General features: G+C 36.9%; 1 protein-coding gene across 7 annotated transcripts in view; it reads left to right on the top strand.

Moving 5' to 3' along the window:
- The window catches only part of LOC587512 (protein MON2 homolog), a 69,499-nt gene that overhangs the window by 25,872 nt on the left and 21,594 nt on the right, over positions 1–22,033 (top strand). For 6 of the 7 annotated variants that reach the window (XM_030973616.1, XM_030973614.1, XM_030973615.1 and 3 more), the window contains exons 16-27: positions 818–969; positions 2,200–2,356; positions 3,078–3,107; positions 14,444–14,634; positions 16,098–16,313; positions 16,721–16,896; positions 17,270–17,432; positions 18,044–18,189; positions 18,696–18,822; positions 19,473–19,668; positions 20,177–20,856; positions 21,359–21,502. In XM_030973616.1, the coding sequence (XP_030829476.1) occupies positions 818–969; positions 2,200–2,356; positions 3,078–3,107; positions 14,444–14,634; positions 16,098–16,313; positions 16,721–16,896; positions 17,270–17,432; positions 18,044–18,189; positions 18,696–18,822; positions 19,473–19,668; positions 20,177–20,856; positions 21,359–21,502 (2,378 nt within the window). The remainder of the gene's footprint in view (positions 1–817; positions 970–2,199; positions 2,357–3,077; positions 3,108–14,443; positions 14,635–16,097; positions 16,314–16,720; positions 16,897–17,269; positions 17,433–18,043; positions 18,190–18,695; positions 18,823–19,472; positions 19,669–20,176; positions 20,857–21,358; positions 21,503–22,033) is intronic. The other variant, XM_030973612.1, reaches the window with a different exon arrangement.

Raw genomic sequence — 22,033 nt, 5'->3', positions numbered from 1 at the left:
TTATGGGTTCGGGCTGTGGCTCATGGGTCCATCATATGTTTGAACGAACAAGAACTTGAGAAGTAGAACGTTTGGTTAGCAAAGCATTTAATACTTCTATTTGAGTATTTATTCAACCACTTCACTTCTCTTTCTCTCTAGTCTTTTTATTTCTTCCACATTTTGAAGGTCTTATTCTTGTCATTAGTGTTTACTGTTTGTTATGTTATGTTTCCAACCTCGGGCTCTGTCTCTCGATCATTCAGGTATGAAAAACTAAAACTATTGAACTACTGAAAAGACATTGAATTATTGAAGAAAGCTGTGCCTGCCTGTCTGTCTCTTAATTTCTTGTTCTCTCTCTCTCTCTCTCTCTCTCTCTCTCTCTCTTTCTCTTTCTCTCTCTCTCTCTCTTTCTCTCTCTCTCTCTCTCTTTCTCTCTCGCTTCTCCCTCATTTTGTCTCTGTTTCTCTCCTACCCTTTCTATCTCTCTCTCTTTATCCCCTCTTTCTCTCTCTCTCTCCCTGTTTCTCTCTGTATCTCTCCTTTCCTTTTCTATCTCTCTCTCTTTATCCCCTCTTTCTCTCTCTCTCTCTCTCTCTCTCTCGCTTCTCCCTCATTTTGTCTCTGTTTCTCTCCTATCCTTTCTATCTCTCTCTCTTTATCCCATCTTTCTCTCTCTCCGTTTCTCTCTGTATCTCTCCTTTCCTTTCCTTTTCTATCTCTCTCTCTTTATCCCCTCTTTCTCTCTTTCTCTCTCCCTTTTTCTCTCTCTCTTTCTCTCTTTTCCCTTTTCTACCTCTCTCTTTATCTCCCTCTCTCTCACTCCAACCTACAGATCACAAGAGGAGTTCGAGCAGCGCTAGTCGTGATGGGTTCCTCCAGGCCACAGAGGGAGGCAATGCCGATCCTGCAGATACCAGAAACCAAGTGGTTGCCGTAGGAACCCCTCTTACTTCAGTCGTTGGTGGGCAACAAGGACCTGTCATGGTAATGTCTTCAATAATGGGATGCAATTGGTTCTATTTGACTCTCAGTCTTATAGAGAGAGAAGAGTTAAAGGCATCGTTTAACAATGTTAAATCTGAGATGCATGGCCCTACATGTTTCAGTGTCTGTGATATGTTGTAATATTGAAGCCCCACAAAAGGATTATGAAGTGCCTCAGAAAAGTAAAAATCTTTGAGTGACCAGTTTTTACCATACTCATTTTCCCCAATAGACTGTGGTGTTATAAAACCGTTTGGAAAACGAAAAATGAAATTTTGATTTCCCATCATAAATATCTTGATAATCAGACAGGCGATCGGCTTGTATAAGGCATGGGATTCCTGACTGACCTAAAGGTTTTTAGTTATGATTGCAGCATGAGCTAAATCCAGGATTTTGTTTCAGAATCTGAGTCAATGTTACCGAATCACTTTAATGATGCTCTTTGGAAAGAATGATATAGCCTCATGTGCTTGATAGTGAAATAAGCTTATTGGCACCTCTACATTTTTTTGTAAACCTATTAGAGATTTTGTTTTCCTTCTCTTTTATTGAGAGGTAATACAAGGTAACTTAACGCAAAGTTTTAATTTTGATATCTGCTACATGTATATCTATGTCATGATTAGCTTGAGACATCTTTGACAATAAACGCCATTGTTATATAACCAACAGCCTAGAACATCCATTTAATTCTTGGTTCTATAAATGCTCGGGTTACAAACGCCGTGTGGTCACTTTCCATCTCCAACCAAAATCCTAACTTCAGCCCTACATCAAACAGTGTACCTATCCCTGATATCAAAACCCGAATCCAAATTGCAACCTCAACCGTATATCATAGATTAAATCAAGCCCGGAGCAAATGTCGCCGAAGCAAATGTTACCAGAGCAAGTGTCGGGTCACTGTGCATAACAGAGGGTGCGTTTATCAACTTTTGCTACTCAGAAACGGCGTTTGAATACATACACATTGAAACACAGTATACAAACGTAACCGTTTTGCGTTTATCATCTCTCAGAAACCTGATTCTGGCTTATTCTCACATTCAAAACGCAATTTTTTCAGCGCTTCAATATACACATATCTAAAGACGTATGAAAACGTGCTTGCGCTTATTAACATGCAGATTTGCCTGAAACACGTTTGAAAACGCTGATTATGGGCTAGAAAAGAGTTGACAAATGCACCCAGAGTCACCATGCATCTTTCTTTCTTCCTGTACACAGCTAACTGCTAAGAACATCCAATGCATGAGAGCCATCCTGTCCTTAGCTCACTGCCATGGAGCTATCCTAGGAGCATCATGGCACCTCATCCTATCCACCCTGCAGCATCTGGTATGGATCTTGGGTCTCAAGCCTACACCTGGTGGAGGTCTCAAAGGTGAGAAAAATTTCTTCGATATCTGGCTTAAAAACAACATAAATTACCATCTTCATTCATGACATTCCATGTTTTTGTATGATTTCTTTAGCAAACCTTGTAGAGAAGCTAAATTCAAATACGATTTCTTTCTATTTTTGTGTGAATTAAACCTTGTAGAGTGTGTATGCACATATAGTTTGCGAAAGCTAAATTCATATATGATTTCTTCTTATTATTTTTTGTGTGTAAATTAAAAAATTCCAGTTATTGCAGAAATGTAAGACCAGAAACTTTTGTGACTTGAAACTTTTGTGAATTGTAAACAATGGTGACACTCGTGCAGAAACTTCAGTGTCGCGTCAGTAGTGATGATCATAGCGTGATACTTCACAAATCTTAAACACAAAGTTCAAGAATAGTTCCTGCATGCAAAAGTTTCTAGTTTTTATTATGGATAATTAGAAAATATCTATACCAAGCAGTTGCAAGATTTGTGTTTCCAAAGTATTCTAATTGTTATTTGCAAAAGTATGTCATTTGTTTTGTTTAATAGTCTCAAACAGTACCCCTTCGCAGCTTTCTAAAAAGCAGTTCAATGCTTTTTATATGAAGTGTGTTGAGGTCGGTGAATGTCATATCCTTTACCATGCATGTTTCATGTCCAAAATTGTATGAGGTTATGATTCTTTTAAAAAATGCACTCCATCAAGTAATTGATTTTATCCTTGTATTGTTTTAGCCGATGAATCACAAACTGTTGTGATGAAGAGTAAGTAGAAAGCTGATGACTTTATACCAGCAGTTTTCCCGCCGTGCATATACCATGATGCGTACATGTAGTGTCGCTGGTTAAGCATGCATCTTGCATATATGCATTGATCATTGTCGTTAACAGAATCCCATAATTACCTCTAGTGCGTTCGTGCGTTCAATCAGCTAACAACAATTCTGTGGCGGTGTAGATGGTTGTTTTTTAGGATGGTGGTGGGTCAAAAGGTGAATATGCAAATGTATGGGTGGTAAAAAAAAATATGATTGCCAAGAAGAAAACAAATAAAAAGCACCTTTTTCTGCTATTTATTTAAGTTAGTATTGTCTGTTGGGAGCCAGGGGAGTACAAATAATCAAATAATTCCCCTGGCTCTCAACAGAGAGGTTGAATTATATTACATTGTTATGTTATTTATGTAGTCTATGATATGTCAATGTATTGTTATATTTATACAAATGTGAGCTGTAAAACGATTTTTATGCCTTCATTTTATTTTGTGCATGACAATAAAGAAGTTCAATTCAATTCAATTCAATAAAACAAAAATTGAAATTGTGTGAGAGAGAGAGTCGGAGAGAGAGAGATTTGGGGGGGGGGGGCAAACAGAACAAAGAAAGAGACATTTTTGCAGCTTATGTACCGGTAGTTGGGAAAGAAATGGTGGAAGGTAGTTGGGAAAGAAATGGTGGAAGGCTGTGGAACAGTTAGCTAATAGATAGTTCATAGCAAGGATTGAAAAATTATTGTCGAATGAATGTGATGTATGAATATTATTAGCAGAATGGAAAGCTGAGAAGGGGACGAGAAGGAGACAAAGGGGAAGACATGTTTGATAGAAATTGATAAATAGTAAGATAGATAGCTAGATCGATATTTGGATAGATACATGTAGATAGGTAGCTAGACAGACAGATATGTAAATATATGTATAGATATAGCTAAATAAAGAGATTGCAAGCTAGATAGATAGATATAGCTAAATAAAGAGGTTACTGGCTAGCTAGAGAGATAGACAGATATAGCTAAACAAAGATATTACTAGCCAGTTAGATAGCTAGCTAGATAGATGGATACGCAGGTAGGTAGGTAGATATATAGATAGATTGACGGGTAGATTCATGAATATACAGATAGAGAGAAGATACAAATTACACATTCACATGTAAGTTAAAGCCTCTCTAAAGTGTTTGGAGCTCCTAAAATTTAATGGCCAAATTTCACCTAAATTGTAGAAGGATGTGAAAGAGGATGTCATTTAACACCAACTACTGCAAAAATTTTCAAATCAAATGTGTTTGAAGATGAGATTGATTTTGTATCACTTTATTATCAATCTTCAATAAAGGAACATGGTATAAACATGTCACAGACATATAATACGAGTAGTCCAGGTCATGGCTCATAACTGCCAAAGCAGGGCATACAATACAAAACATATAAGACATAAAGATGTTATAAAACATTTGCAGAGATCTTTAACAGTAGTTGTGTTTATGCCAAATTGTTTCGTTTCAGATTAAAAAAAACACACAATTTATAATTCACTTTACTCGATTAATGTATACAAATGCTTAATCGTTTTGGAAGAATAGAGGGCTCACGTGATGCAACAAAATATGACATGTTCAGTGGCATGCATTCAGCCCACGGTTGCACCACGATAGCCCTCTTTATTACTTATAAGCACTATTACTTTTTTTATTATTATAATTATTATTACCTTTATTATTATCATTGTTATTATAATTATTATCATTATTATCATTATCATCATTATCATTATCGTTAATATGCGTCTTATGCCTGTGAGAGGTGAATGATACTACATTCCAGTCTAGACTTGTTCATTATGTTGCGTATGTAGTGCGTCGAAATATCAGTTCAATGATTGGTAGGCTCTTCAATCAGGCAAAAATTTGAGCTTGTTTAGTAAATTAATCATATAACAATTGTCTATCGAATACCTGAAGGGGGCGCTATACCACTTTTAATCATTGTCATCGTCATTTAAAACAAATAAATCATAACCATCAATATCTTTATTATCGTATTTATGAATATTATCATTAGATCATCAGCGGCACACTTTCATGATACAAAAATAGCATACGTATCACGTAATTCGTCAAAGTGACGAATTAAAGTCTAGTTATAATTGTTAATCATATCATTATTATCATCTGTATTATCAGCATATTCTACAATGGCAGTAGTATAGTATAGTCATGTAGAAGTAGGCCTAGTAGTAGAGGTATCATTCTGATCCTTATTATCCTGATTATCTTTTGCAATACATCTATATAGACGATAAACTCATGACAATTTACAATTGTCATGAATCATTGTCTTTAAGCTTACCATTAAATGCATCTGGTTCAAATTTTGCTTAGGTATTTGGTACTTGATGATTTAAATGGTAGAAATTAACTTGTGTCCTATTCATTCTAGTCTTATTCTTTTGCATTATGTTTTATTCATTCAAGTTCTAATGTTTCTGACTGTTTTCAAGACAATATTTTTTTTGTCGATCATAGTTCTATGTAGCTTGATATCACACGGTAATTTTGAGAGAAAAGCAATGCAAGCAATGATTTCTGAATTGTAGCGACAATCGCATTCGCCTTTGCTGTTCTTCAATAATATTTGACAAGCAGTATTAATTAATTTTTCAAGGACTCATGGTACATTCGTTTAACAGTTGATTACCCTCGGTTGATTCTTTTGTTCGGATTATTTGGCGGGGAAAATGTATTCTTGAAAATGTATTAGTGAATGTATTATTATTCTTATTTGTTCATCGTCTCTACGATGCTCTTTGAATCAAAAACAGCTTTTAGTGTTAGGCTTCCTGAAAGAAATTTCAATTGTTGTTAAGAATTTTTTGGTTACACTCTGTAGATTATGATGACGTGTTTGATCTTTTTTTTAATACAAGATCAAACACATGATGAAAATCTATTGGCTGCATGCCAATAAGTTCTTGACAACAATAACAAAATGTGAGCTAGTGCTATTCGGTGTGGCGTACACTTGGCAATCACATGGTAGATAAAATTATGATCATCAGTACCGGGTCAAATAAATTAAAGAGAACTTAATTTGAACCCGGGCCATGGGCTACCACCTCTCTTCCTCTCTCTCCCTCTTCGTCGCCTTACTTTTCCCTCTCTTACCTCCCTTTGCATTTGTATGCCTCGATAATACAAAAAAAAAAACAATAAGATTCTTCCTCTTCCCCTCCTTCTTCCTAGTACATGTAGTAGGAGTAGTACTACAAGCAGTATCACAATAATAATGACAACAATGATTATTATGGTTGGTGATGTTACTATTGTTATTTTTATAATTATTATGTTTGTTATTGTGATTATTATCCTTATCATGATTATTATCGTTAATATAAGTTATTATTGTAATTATTATAATCATTATTATTGTTATCATTATGATGAATATGAACATAAGGATTTTGATGACGATTAGTATAAGTATATAGTATTATTATAATTGTTATCATATCATTATCATCTGTATTATCAGCATAATCTACAATGGCAGTACATGAAGAAGTAGGCCTAATAGAAGAGGTATCATTCTGATCATTATTATTCTGATTATCTTTTGCAATACGTCTAGACGATAAACTCATGACAATTGACAATTGCCATCAATCATTGTCTTTAAGCTTACCATTAAATGCATCTGGTTCGAATTTTGCTCAGGTATTTGGTACTGGATGATTTAAATGGTAAAAATTAACTTGTGTCCTATTCATTCTAGTCTTATTCATTTGCATTATGTTTTATTCATTCAAGTTCTAATGTTTCTGACTGTTTTTAAGACAATATCTTTTGGGTCGATCATAGTTCTATGTAGCTTGATATCTCACGGGAATTTTGAGAGAAAAGCAATGCAAACAATGATTTCTGAATTGTAGCGACAATCGCGTTCGCCTTTGCTGTTCTTCAATAATATTTGACAAGCAGTATTAATTAATTTTTCAAGGACTCGTGATAAATTCGTTTAACAGTTGATTACCCTCGGTTGATTCTTTTGTTCGGATTATTTGGCGGGGAAAATGTATTATTGAAAATGTATTAGTGAATGTATCATTATTCTTATTTGTTCATCGTCTCTACGATGCTCTTTGAATCAAAACAACTTTTAGTGTTAGGCTTCCTGAAAGAAATTTCAATTGTTGTTAAGACATTTTTGGCTGCACTCTGTAGATTATGATGATGTGTTCGATCTTTTTTTCAATAAAAGATCAAACACATGATGAAAATCTATTGGCTGCATGCCAATAAGTTCTTGACAACAATAACAAAATGTGAGCTAGTGCTATTCGGTGTGGCGTACACATGGCAATCACATGGTAGATAAAAGTATGATCATCAGTACTGGGTCAAATAAATTAAAGAGAACTGAATTTGAACCTGGGCCATAGGCTACCCCGTCTCGTTCTCTCTCCCTCTCTCTCCCTCTTCGTCGCCTTACTTTTCCCTCTCTGGTGTTACTAATGTTATTTTTGTAATTATCAGGTGGGCTGTATATCGTACAGACTACCTTATAATTTCGTTAGAATTGCCTTTGTTTATTTATTTATTTATTATCAGGTGGGCTGTATATCGTACAGACCCCCTTATAATTTCGTTAGATTTGCCTTTATTATCAGGTGGGCTGTATCTTATACAGACCACCTTATAATTTTGTTAAAATCGCCTTTATTATTCTTTATCGTCAGGTGGGCTGTATATCGTACTCATCGAACTCATGATCATATCTTCATAACCAAAAGCCATTTTTGATGATTAAGGTCAATATTCATCCGGTCAATTTCAGGTCAAAAAATGTGCATGTGCGCGTACGTCCGCGCGTCAATGCACGCGCAAAATATTAAAATGCTCAAAATAGTCTCAAAATAATTTTACATACGTTTTAGGCCATTTTAAGCATTTTATAAAAAATCTCGCACACGCGCATGCGCGCGTGTTTTCGCGCGTGCTGGCATTTTGCAACAAAGAATTGCCAATTTTTCTATGTCATCATATTTGGCACATTTTCCCAAGTATTTTGATACCTTGTTAACATATTTCTCACCATTAATAACGGAGTGAGCGTCCGTTTAAGATACACGTCCGTGCGTGCGAGCTCTTGTAATACATAGCATATATGGGCATAAACATGCCTATTCAAAATCCATTGTAGCTCTTTAGGATGTAAGGTGACCCCAAATTTTGTTTCATATTTTGTAGAGTATGAATTGGAAATATGATTTCTTGTCTCATTTGACCCTCAATTAACTCATGACGTCATCATAATGGCCTCCGAACTCAAAATTCCAATTTGCATATTATGACATCAGCATATTTTTGGAAAATTGATTGTATCTCTGTAAATGTTGATTGATTTTCTTCCAACTTTCGATGTGTTCTAGCTGAGATAATTCACTACAAATGCAATAGACATGATTTTTCATTTCGACAAAGGAATCATGACGTATTTTTGCGATTAAAGGAGGCATGTCAATTTTTCTCTTTTTGCGTGTATTCTCTATGGGACATAGAGAATATACATTTCTCAAAACTGGATTCTGCATTCCCGTCTTTCGCGAGCAATATCTCTGTCGTTTTAGCTTCGCTTACGCTGAACTTTGAGTATGTTGTAGCTGAGACAATTAGCTATCTCAAATGTGCCCTTCATTTTGTCTCAAATTTTAGTTGGACCAGCCCACCTATACTTGTTCCAAACAAGTATTACAAATCTAGTTATTTTTCTTATTTCTAACCACTTTTTTGTAAGCACGATGACTTGAAAATGGCTCAATCAAATGCCTTCAAATTTGGCACACATATGTATAGGCATATGTACAAAGCACAATAACGTTTTCAACATTGACCTTGACTGATGACGTCATCTAGGCGCCATTTTGTAAAATTTTCGGAAAATCAACTCATGATCATATCTTCATAACCAAAAGTTTTTTCTCATTCATATTTATCATGATTAAGGTCAATATCCGTCCGGTCAATTTAAAGTAAAAAAATGTGCGCGTACGCGTACGTCTGCGCGTTGGTGCGCACACAAAATTTCAAAATGCTCAAAAAAAACCTCAAAATCATTTAGCATATGTTTTTAATAGGCCATTTAAAGCATTTCATAAAAAACCTTGCACACGTGCATGCGCGCACGTTTTCGCGCGTTCTGACATTTTGCAAAATAGAATCGCCAAATTTCTTCGTCATCATATTTAGCACATTTTTTCAAGCATTTTGATACCTTGTTCACCTTTTCTGACCATTAATAACGGAGTGAGGGTCCGTTTTATAGATACATGTCTGTGCGTGCGAGCTCTTGTAATACATAGCATATATGGGCAAAAAATCATGCCCATACAAAATCCATTGTAGCTCTTTAGAATGTAAGGTGACCCCTATTTTTTCACATGTTGATAGAGTATGAATCGGAGATATGATTTCATGTCTCATTTGACCCTCAATTAACTCGCGACGTCATCATAATGGCCTCCGAACTCATAATTTCAATTTGCATATTATGACGTCAGCATATTTCTTGAAAATTGATTGTATCTCTGTAAATATTGATCGATTTTCTTCCAAATTTTGATATGTTCTAGCTGGGACAATTTTCTACGAATGCAGCCATCACAATTTTTCATTTAGACAAAAGCATCATGGTGTATTTTTGCGATTAAAGGAGGAATATCAATTTTTCACTTTTTGCGTGTATTCTCTATGGGACATGACTTTTTTTAAAACTTGATTCTACATTCCCGTCTTTCGCGAGCAATATCTCCGTCGTTTTAGCTTCGTTTACACTGAAATTTGAGTATGTTGTAGCTGAGACAATAAGCTATCTTAAATTTGCCCTTTATTTTGTCTCAAATTTTAGTTAGACCAGCCCACCTATACTTGTTCAAAACAAGTATTACGAATCTAGTTATTATTATTGTCATCAACATTCATTCATTTCATTTCATCTACATTATTTCATGAAATGCATTCAGAAAATGAAGAAAAAAAAGAAACGAAAATAACCCGTGGAAAAAAAATATTGTCGGCGAAGCATTTGTCGTAGTACTAGTAGCATTTGTATTTTATGGGACACTTTTTGGGCGGAACCATTGTCGGCGGAGCAATTGTCGGCGGATCAAATGTCGGCGGAGCAATTGTCGGCGGAGCAATTGTCGGTGGAGCAAATGTCGCGTTTTGCGGAGTAAATGTCGGCGGAGCAATCGTCGGCGGAGCATGTGTCGGGTTACCTGTTATGGCGCCAGGTGTATCGCCCTTGAGATAGAAATAGTGAACAGCAATTCAGAACATGGTTCAGTGTCTCAACACAATCGCAGTGCCTGCATTTGTTTGTTGCAGATTTGCCCCATCTCAGTAAATTTGCCCTTGTGCTTACAGTATCGGTAACAGCATTTACAAGAAATTTAAGGACTTTCACGGGCAAATTATACATGATGCTCTTCCAAATCGTACAGTTACTTTCTAGCGATAGAAGATCTAGAAATTTCCCTTGAACTACTAACTCTTTAACATGTGTATCCAAATGGTAGAGACTTCGTGAGTTAGGATTTTTTTTGCCTCTCTTTTCTTTTCTTTGAGTGTTGGATGCCCTTCAACAGATGAGTAAACCTCATAAACCTTTACAATCGTGGATTTTTTCCTCACCCATTTCGACTCACGTTGCAATTGAGAGTCTAAACAATGATTCACCAAATCATCCCCGTTCACCCTCATGGATATGTAAGAAAGAGTATGGCATTGGTTGTACAAATCGGAAATGGACGGGATGTCTAATCCATTTGGCATATGAACGAATGCTAAGGTTCTGGTCGTGCTAGACCACACCATTTCTTTACAAAGCGATTTGAAAGCATATCTAACGATTTACAATGAGTATATGTCATATCATTCACTGTCGGGTCAAATCTCAATGATGGCAATAAGTAACGTGAATGTACCTTTAGTTTGTACTCATTACGAACGAGAGAGGTATCAATATTCTTCAAACATTTTTCTATTTTGCTAGAGAGATATTCATGAATGTCTGAAGAAGTAAGGTTCTTGGTAATAACAGCCCCGAGATATTTATGTACTTCATTACCGACTGAGGATATTTGGTCATCACCAACTGAAAATGTAACATCACTGAATCTACCAGATGAGAAGGACAATGATCGACACTTGGACGGCTTGAGACGGAGATCCATCGATTTAATATGTTGGTCAATCTCATTCATTAATCTTTGGTGAGATCGCTTGTTACCGGTGATCAAACAGAAATCGTCCGCAAAAGGTGCGGTTATAATGCGTTCTCCGTCCAAATCGTATCCAAATGTCGAATTGACCTTCAAAAACTGAATAATCGGATCAAAACATAGTATGAACACTAATGGAGACAGGGGGTCCCCTTGGAGAATACCCCTTTGGAATTGAAATTCGTAAGAGACCCATTCTTTTGTTCGGACTCGACCTGACAACGAACTGTACAGGTTCCTAATATAACATTGAATCAAAGGTGGAAAATCATGTCTTTGTAGGGTAAAATGGATTAACTTGTGATTAACCGACCCAAAAGTGTCAGCCAAGTCAAACCATGTAACATGAATGGATTTATTTTTTTTCTCTTTGCATGGGAAAGTACTTCATGCATAACCAGATTGTGTTCAGTAAAACCACTTATTCCTTTTAAGAAGGCTTTTTGCAATGTATTATCAATGAGATCATTATCTAGCATAAAATGTTCAAATCGATCAGCCAGTATCTGATGGTATATCTTACCAACCGTGGTAGACAAAGCGATCATTCGAAAGTTGACTGGGTCTGTTGGGTCACCTAATTTGTATAACAATGTCACCTTGCATCGCGTCCAATTAGACGGTGGTATGCCGCTTTGCATCACCTTGATGAAAGAGTACAAAATGAAGGTTTTCTGTGTACAACAAGGGTTCTGCATCTTTTTCTTTTTTTCCATCATACATTTTCATGAACATAATATGTCATCAATATTCATCTTCAAACACATTTGTTTTGAAAATCCTTGCAGAGGTGTGTGTCAAATAACATCCCCTTTCACATCATTCTACAATTTAAGATAATTTTTGCAGAAAAATTTATGCAAAGAGGGGCTTTAACAATGAGTCAGTTTGTTTCTAACATCTTTATTCATGGAAATAGAACGTCAGTCCAGATTACTATATCAAAAATAGAGAAGCTTAAAAAGAGAAGAAGGTATACTAATGTATATAGAAGAAGGAGGAGAAAATAAGAAGAGTGAAGAAAAGAAGGGAAGATGTGAATTAAAGAAGAAGAGACAGAGACGAAGAAAAATGAAGGGGAAGAGTAACCTTTCTACACAGGTTACTAATCCAGGAGCATCATATTGGTCCTGGTCTAGCATTATATATGACATAAGATCCTACAAGGGGGAACTTACTGATCGATAACATAACATTCTTACCTACTCTGGTATTTACATGATGGAAGATTTCCTTGATCTGTTTTTGGTTTTTCACTGTGACAACACCTCTGCCTCCTACTTCAACACATATTAGATGTGATTCTCGGCTGCTTGTCTTGATATCGTTGTTCAGTTGTGCATAACGTTCTTACTTTCTCTCTCTGGCTTTCAAAACATTGACTCAAAGAGGGCAGGAAGTTTTATCAGAAATTACTTTGGGTGTATCCCCCTCTTTCAAATGTACACCAGTGTTTCTGTAGTGGGCATAATGTTAAGAAGTATGAACTCCCCCTCCCTTCACTCTAAAAACCAGGGAGGTCTGCTATTAAAGATGGTTATGGGAATTTCATTTTTTTCAAACCTTTATTTGCATACAGAATTTGGGGTGTTCCAGTGTTCTGGGGGATGTTTTAATAAGTTCTTTTAAATAAACCTTTTCTGGAGGAGGTAAAGCAAATTTAACATTGTGTCTGTTAAATTGTAAACAGTTAGCAGATGCCTGAGAGATTGCTAACTGTATTGGATAAACACAAGAGTTTTTATTCATACCTAATTAGACTATTGTATTGAATGAATGTATTGAAAATACATTGACATATGTCCAAGTAGGTTAGTTCATAGAAGTTGAAACATGTACATCTTACATGGTTATATACACTTTACACCATACATAATGTAGAAAGCCAATTATCAAAGGATGTAACTTATAACTAGGTAAATATTTTTTGCATTATGGTAATAATTATTGTATTATAGAGTTATCCTTAGTTTACATGGTATTTTTCAATACTAATTGCATTACAAGTACGTATATGTAGTAAAAAGGTGTAGAGAAACATTAGTGTTTTCAAAATGCACATGATACCAGATCAATTAACTCTTCGTAATTGACAACATCAAAGCCAGTAAATGTTTGATCTCATTTAAAAGGTAGCAGAGTGGGGGATAACAGCCAGCATTATATATTGGCATAGACTGTTAAGTCAGTATTATTAAAAATACTTTGCATTTTTGGCATGTAGCAGACTTTGCTAGTTATGAACTGTTTTGTGTTATTTATTTGTTACAGGAATCTCGAAGTAATGTGTACATTTACCTATTATTGCATACATGTACTTCTTCTCGCCCCCCCCTCCCCTTCCTCCCCCTAATCCATATGTATTTGTACATTATGCATGCTCCCCTTTAGAACCAGCATGTGCTCTTTAGTTGTTGACTATGCAAGTAATTATTGAGCAAGCAAAACATTATTTTCTTCTGCGGTGAAAATGAATCTTTGGCCTGCTAAATGCAAATATGCTGACCAGTAGCACAGATTAATTAAATCTGCATTACAATTTCTAATCCCTTATATCTGCATTGATCTGAGCAATGTTTGATGTATGCTACCATTCTGATGTTTTTTATTCTACGCTATCAATCGTATAATGATATTGATAAAGAATGATTATATGTGATGATCAACTTATGGTGGTATGTATCGATATGTTTTCTTTAGATATTAGACTTGGTTATCAGTTCATAACAGATACATTAAGTGTTCAAAATGCAAAAGGAGTAAATTGCACACAAAAAGACGTGCAAAGGGGTAGAAAAAAGGCAAAAAATAGGAATTTATCTAAGGCATGTGGAAACTTGTGATGTCACTTATACATATATGATGTGGTGTTCATCCTTCCCTACTTCAAGGGGTGGGGTTTGGAGAGGTCATTAAGTTAAATTCATCAAAACTGAAGTATGATGAAATTGTATAATCTTCTAGGAACAATATGAACAACTTGAAAAAATGTTTTACTTAACCCATGAATATTAAGACCCTAAATGTGCTATTTTGTTGTTAATAGTTGGAGGAGGGACTGACTCACATACCACAGTCATCACCACTGCAGCCATGACTGAGCTTCCCGTTCTATCGTCCATGCTGTCTCAGCTCTTTGAAAGCTCCAAGTACCTCGATGATGTGGCCTTACACCATCTTATCAGTGCTCTCTGTAAGCTATCTTCAGAAGCAATGGAGCTAGCCTACTCAAACAGGGTAAGCATAACTGATGTAGCCAAGTTGACTGATAGTTAATAGTTTTCCTGAAGAGCTTGATGAACCTGTGGCCTTACATCATCTTATCAGTGCTCTATGTAAGCTATCCTCTGAAGCAATGGAGCTAGCCTACTCAAATAGGGTAAGTATAACTGATGTAGCCAAGTTTGTCTAATAGGTAATAGTTTTTCTGAAAAGCTTGAAGAACCTTGATGATGTGGCCTTACACCATCTTATCAGTGCTCTATTTAAGCTATCCTCTGAAGCAATGGAGCTAGCCTACTCAAAAAGGGTAAGTATAACTGATGTAGCCAAGTTTGACTAATAGGTAATATTTTTCTGAAAAGCTTGAAGAACCTTGATGATGTGGCCTTACACCATCTTATCAGTGCTCTATGTAAGCTATCCTCTGAAGCAATGGAGCTAGCCTACTCAAAAAGGGTAAGTATAACTGATGTAGCCAAGTTTGACTAATAGGTAATATTTTTCCTGAAGAGCTTGAAGGACCTTGTCTCAGCTCTTTGAAAGTTCCAAGTACATTGATGACGTTGCCTCACACCTTCTTATTAGTGCTCTAAGTAAGCATTCTTTAGAAGCAATGGAGCTAGCCTACTCAAATAGGGTATTAGGGTAAAATAAGTATATTAACTGATGTAGCCAAGATTGACTAATAAGTAATATTTTTCCTGAAGAGCTCCAAGAACCTCTCTGTATTAAAGCTATCTTCAGAAGCAATGGAGCTGGTATACTCAAACAGGGTGAGTATGAGGACTAGCCAATGGAACTCATAGTAGCTAGATGATGTGGCCTTACACCATGTTATCAATGCCTTTGCATAGTGCTAGCAGAGACATCAGACCTAGACTATTCCAACAGGGTATGACCAATGTGGTCAAGTTTCAGATTTTGGTCTTCAGAGGCAATTGAGTTGGCCTACTTTAAATGTTTTTGTCATGTATGAGGATTTGATTGTAGTTGTCCCAAAGAGCTCCAAGTACTTAGCATTGGTTTTGTGTATGACCGATGATTGTATCCAGTCTTGACGTTGGTGTTCAGTCGACACATATCATCAGAATTGTGTATTGGAAGTTAGACCTTACACCATGTTAGAAGGCTGCCATCCTAGTCAAGCATTGCTTATGATTGCGGTCTCCTGCACTTTTTTAACAGATAGTTTGGATCATACTTTCAATTTATAATAACATGTTATAGAAATATTAAGTTTTTGTATTATATGTACATATGTAAACAACATTTTGACACAACTTTTATTATTGTTTGTATATTTTGTAATATACATGTACCTTGCCTTTATATGTTCTTTGTTATTCAGTTTATATTTGGAAAAATGCAGAAATAAAATCAAAATGGATTAATTCAAGATAGGTAGCAAGTTTTATGCTGATTGGTATTGTTAGCCTCCCTTTTCAAAACTTTCTCCTTGTTTTCCTTTTGAATCACAGCAAGAGCCCTCTCTCTTCGCAGTAGCCAAGCTCCTAGAGACGGGATTGGTCAATCTCCCTCGCATGGAGGTACTCTGGCGCCCTCTCACAGCGCATCTGTCCGATATCTGCCAGCACCCCAACGTTAAGATGAGGGAGTGGGGTGCCGAAGCAGTCACATCGCTCATCAAGGCAGCTCTTGCGTACAAGCACACCCCTCCACTTCATGAAAACCTGGTAAGTTGACTATTTCCCATTTCACCCGATTGAAATTTTTTGGAAAATGGAAATCACTTAAATGTAGCGTTTTTATTTTGAAAGACATTTTATTTTTATTAGAAATTTACTGACACATGTGTATAGATCAATTAATGAATGAATTTATGGGACTGGGTAAAAACAAAATATTACTGAGATGCTGTAATCACAAATTTTAATATTCTTTCAACATATGTTTATATGAGTATAGTGCAAATTGACTGTCATGGCAATTTTTTCAGCATCAAGCTGATACAAATTTATCTGTTCTCTCTGGAATATTTACATAATGATAAGTAGGCCAGCATAACCAACAACAAAAAGAGTAGTCAGTGAATCATATGACATTTTATGAGGTATTTCTGGATTTCTTCCCCCTGCTACAGAGGTTACAAATGTTACTCCTGAGTCCCCTCCAAGAACTGTCATTGATACCCCATGCAGACATCAGACAGAAACAGCTTGATTGTGTGCATCAGATCCTGTCTAACAACGGGGAGACACTCGTCCATGGCTGGCCTCTAGTCTTAGGGGTGGTTGGTGCCGTTACTACTGACCAAGGGTAGGTAGTATACAAACATTGATTGCTTTGACTTGAGGAGCATGGTTAAAACTATTGCCCAAGGTGATCTCAAAAATCCATTGTGCCCTGTGACGAAGTCGAGAAATGATCATTTCATACGTTCACCATATGAAAAGACCATCTCCATCTAAGTCATTCCATAGAGGCAAAACATGATTGTTCCAGTATGTTCTACAAAATCCAAACCGCAGATAATAGACAGTAAAAAGTAAAACCATGCCTTGTATCAAAGTACAACAGTAAAAAATTATTATGGTATTCATGCCTAAATGCCAAAGCTAAAAGCCATCATCCTTATTCAGAAAATAATTAATATCAAGATTATTTGCATTTCATTTCTGATCTGCTGCAGGGAGTCGTTAATTCGTTCAGCATTCCAGAGTATTCAGTTGGTCGTCACAGATTTCCTTTCCATCATGCCTTGCTACTGCTTACAAATCTGTGTCGAAGTGGCAGCCAAGTTTGGGTTGCAGAAAGAAGAGCTCAACATCAGTCTCACAGCAATAGGATTATTGGTAAGTTTACATTCCTCTTTTCTTTTTTTCTTTTTTATATACCTTTTTTCATTGATTGGCAAAAGTATGCTTTTTTGTGTATATCAGTATGATGTATTACATCAAGAATGTCATCAAAACATAAGAAATGTCAGTTCCCCCCCCCCCCAAAAAAAAAATGAAATGTTTATTTTCAGTTTTGTTTTGCTGCAAACAGAAACTTTGCATTCATGTTATTGTTATTGTTATTGGTCTGTTGGGAAGCATCAAAGCTACTTTCTATCCCTTTTATTCTTGTTCTCTCTTACTGTGTTGGCTTTTTTGTGTGACTGTTATCTATTTGTGTGTTTGTCTCTGTACATCTCTTTCTTATTCTATGTTCCGCTCTCTCTCCATCTATCCATCTATCTTTTCTCCCCCTCTCTTCTTTGGTTCTCTCTTTCTCTCTCTCTCTCTCTCTCTCTCTCTCTCTCTCTCGCTCTCCCTCCCTTTCCCCCTCTCTCCCTCTCTCTCTCTCTTCCCTCTCTTTCTCTTCCCTCTCTTTCTCTCACATATTTCCTCTCTATGTACTCTTCTTGTTATGTTCTCACAAACATACTTTGTACTATCTCTCTCCCTCTCTTTCTCTTCAGTGGAACATCTCAGACTACCTGTACCAAAACCGAGAGAAGATCAGAACGGTGCTCAGTAAGGAAACCGTTGGTGGACCTAAACCCACAAGCAATGGAGAACAACCCATCCCTCCCTTTGATGCTCTGTGGCTAACCCTCTACTCAAGGTTAGTCATGACATTTTTTTAGCAACCACCTGTACAGAAAGAACACCTGTTTCAAGTGAGCAGTGCTCCTCACATGAATGTATGGAACAGGAACTTGCTTATAAAGATCACCTACAAAACACTTTTGACCTAATAAGTGCTCTTCTGATATAATGGTCAGAGGTCTATTTCAAAATATGGATTATGAGGAAAGTCACTTAAGAGTTCTTCATAGTCTACTTATTTCTGATGTAACAAGCCTTCACTGCTTTAATTGTTTAATTGTTATATTAGAAAGTTGCGTGTTAATATTGCAAATTATGATAAATGTTGGTTTTGGAAGACATTTCATTGTTTTGTTACTTGATATGTATATAAATTGAATGAACTTGGATCCCTATTATCTAACCCAATCTTTTTGAGTAGGAGATATTTATCTTCAGCCTCAACATAGAACTTTACATGTATATAAGAATGAAGTAGTGTTGTGTTTAATATGATTTCATAACTTTGTCTTCATCTAACAGGTTAGCTGACCTGTGTGTAGACTCCAGACCAGCGGTCAGAAAGAGCGGTGGTCAAACTCTCTTCTCTACGATCAGTGCCCACGGAGCTCTCCTCAAGCATACCACATGGCAGATTGTACTATGGCATGTAAGTCAACTTGACAATCATAAGAAACTATTTTGGAAATCTGTATAAGTTCTTGAAAAGTGCACAGTAAGAGACAGATCAGAGTAGAAATTGCTTGTAAATGTTTTTGTCATTAAAGCATATTGAAAGGCAACATGTGAAGACAAGTTTGAATTTGCCCAACGCTATATCCCAGAATGGAACAGCCTTCAAAGAAATGTAGTGCATGCTGTCAGTCCAGAGGACTTCCAGGGACTACTGCTGAGGCATCTAATGCCCTTATTCCATTTAAAATTGTTGTCTTCCTCACACCGCTTGCAATCTATAGTTCATCTTCATGATAGGCTGCCTAGCCCTTTGAAGATTACCAAAGAAGAAGTTTTAATTACTCTTGCCTGAACCTAACCTAAAACTCCATTGCAACCCTAACTGCAATTCTTTCATAAAATAAACCCTGAAGCAAAATGATGTCAGAGCAAGTATTGGTTCACCAGTTCAAATATTTATCTAACAGACTTACCCTGCTAAAGTGGTTAGCACTGATGTAGTCCAGACTAGTATTCAGATTTTCCATAAAACCATCACAAAATATCAGTTTTTACCACAAACAAAGAGGCCTTACAGGTTATACATTTCACCCATTTTGTTGTTCTTCATTCATGTCTCCCCAGGTTCTGTTCCCACTGCTTGACAAAGTCAAGAAGTGTTCCAGTGTAGCTGCTACTGAGCAGCTGGAGCCCAGTGGAAACATCCTCATCCATCACTCAAGGGACACAGCGGAGAAGCAGTGGGCAGAGACAAAGGTTCTCACGCTAGCTGGGGTGGCCAGGGTCTTCAATACATGGAGATATGCCCTCTTACCACTAGGTAAAATATGGATGTTATTGTTACCGGAGATGGTAGTAAATTCAGTCTGATACAGTAAACGTGAATAATATAATAATAATAATAATATTCCACTTTTATACAGCGCCCAATACATCGATGCAATGATGTGTCTAAGCGCTTTACAGATATATTATTACCCTGGTCATCGGATTCAGGTTTACCCGCACACAATGTATGCACATGCTCCACTCCCTGGGGAGTGAAGGGGAGTATTTATACGAGACTGACAGCCTTACAGGAATATATTCCTTTGTATTTCAGAGGAGTTAGTGTTTCTCAAGGGAGAATGTGCAGTATGGTTGGTGCTAATAAATTTGTGTAGTTTTGTGTATTATTTTAGTTTTTAAATGTTAATTCTTCTAATCATACCATTCTTGAAGTTTGCCTTAGAGTATTTTTTCTTGAGCAACTTGTTAGGCTCACTTCTGACTCACTTACCTTTGCATCCTATGAAATGACAGTTATCATTCCATGTTATTTTTATCAGGTGACTTTCCCAGAGCATGGGCTCTCCTGTTGGAGCACATAGAGGCTTCTGCACTCAGCCCCAGCAAAGAAGTCTCCCTCAATGCCCTCAAGAGTTTCCTAGAGGTCATCCAGATGAAGACGCCGAAGCAGATAGTGACGGTCATCCCGGACCCACAACAGTCCCCTCAGAAATCAGGACGGAATGGTAGCATTGAAACGGCGTCCCTCACGACGGACCTCCCCACCCCAGGTGGCGAGACAATCATCCGCATGCAACCTTCGAACTCTGATACATATGAAACGGAAAATGAAAGGACTAGTGATGCAACCAATGGAAGCATGGAAGCTGTTGAAGGGATCGTCCCAGGGTTTGAAGATGCCGCCCTGTGGTCCAACGCATGGAGGGTTTGGATCAGTATAGGTACCAACAGCACAAAACCACCCGAGACCAAAGCGGATGCCGTGCTTCCCACGCAAGCTTTCCTGACGGCCCTTGTGCAGATATTCCCCTACCTCTTTGATCATGTCAAGGACAAGTTTGTGTCATCGGACTTGCAGAAGTTGTGCTTGGTTCTGCAGAGTGCAGTATCTGTGCCAGTGCAGGCAGACATGTCAGTGTTCCTGATACCGTCGTCCACAGAAACAGAGATCACCACGTTGCAGTCTGCGGTCTTACATGTATTTGAAGTACTCAAAAAGGTCAGTTGTTATAGAATCTTGCATAACATTCTGACTAAAATTCCAATTGTTTGTCATTAATTTATGATTTAAACTTTACTATGGGACAGATGTGTCCTCAATACAAGTTCCAACATGAACCTGAGTGGCTTAATTCAAGGATGTTGTCCAAACTAAGAAATTCTGCTATACTCTTAATGGTACATTGGTCCCCTACCCTTGTAATTGTTGAGCAGTGCCTGGTAAGGTGAAACCTGTGTATAAAAGACCACTCACTGGAGACAAGAAAATTCATCTAGGCCGGAAGTCATTTTTGATGAGATCTTCTAATGAGAACCACTTCACAAGGAAAACAAAAGATGTGATCATTTTAGACAAGTATACTTTATATACAGGTGGTTGCTAGAACAGGCTTGACAGAATATGACTCTCCAATCCTGACATTACCCTCTAAGTCATATGCTAGAATGGTATGCTATAAATCTCTGATGACAGCAATTTTGTCCTCTCTTCTATTCTCTAGGCTGTTGCAGAAGGCAGTGAGGTAATGCAGTCTATGTATCCAGCCATATTTGATCAACTCTTAACGTTCATCACATACTCCTGCCAGCCTCCATCGTTTGGTCACATAGAGACCAAGGCTATTACCAAAACTGCACCTAAACAGGTAAGGAAGGAATATTACTTAGGTTTGCATGATCTGACACTATGATACATGCAATATTAATTTGTTGGCTACAAATTGAGTTTAATATAATGCGCATTTTTCTTAGATCCCAGCCTGAGTGTTTATTGGTTTGGTATTCAAAGGGTTAGAACATTATGAGAGCAGCACATTACGGGGTTCTTTTCCTTTGAATGTAATGAAAGCCCCAACATTTTCTCCTTCTTCTGCTTTTTCATCTTGTTCTTTTTTTCTTTCCGGTAATCCAAAGCAAAATATTATAATAATATGTCTAATTGAAGACAAAAATAGCTGTCGCGATAATGACAATTTTTCATACTCTTAAACAGATCTTGAGTGTAAACTTAATATTCTTTTTCGCATCTTGCCATGCTAGATTACAGATCATAGATAAGGTTGAAGCAATGAAGTACTAAGTAAATGAGCTAAATGTGCTTACTTGTTAGGAGGAAGGGGGCGTGTAAGAAATAAAAAATTGAGAGATTAACAAATTGATGATAGTAGTTTGTTTCA

The sequence above is a fragment of the Strongylocentrotus purpuratus genome, unplaced genomic scaffold (assembly GCF_000002235.5).
Source record: "Strongylocentrotus purpuratus isolate Spur 01 unplaced genomic scaffold, Spur_5.0 spur5_scaffold_6, whole genome shotgun sequence".
In the NCBI taxonomy this organism is placed as follows: domain Eukaryota; kingdom Metazoa; phylum Echinodermata; class Echinoidea; order Camarodonta; family Strongylocentrotidae; genus Strongylocentrotus; species Strongylocentrotus purpuratus.
This window is presented reverse-complemented; position numbering and strand designations above follow the sequence as displayed.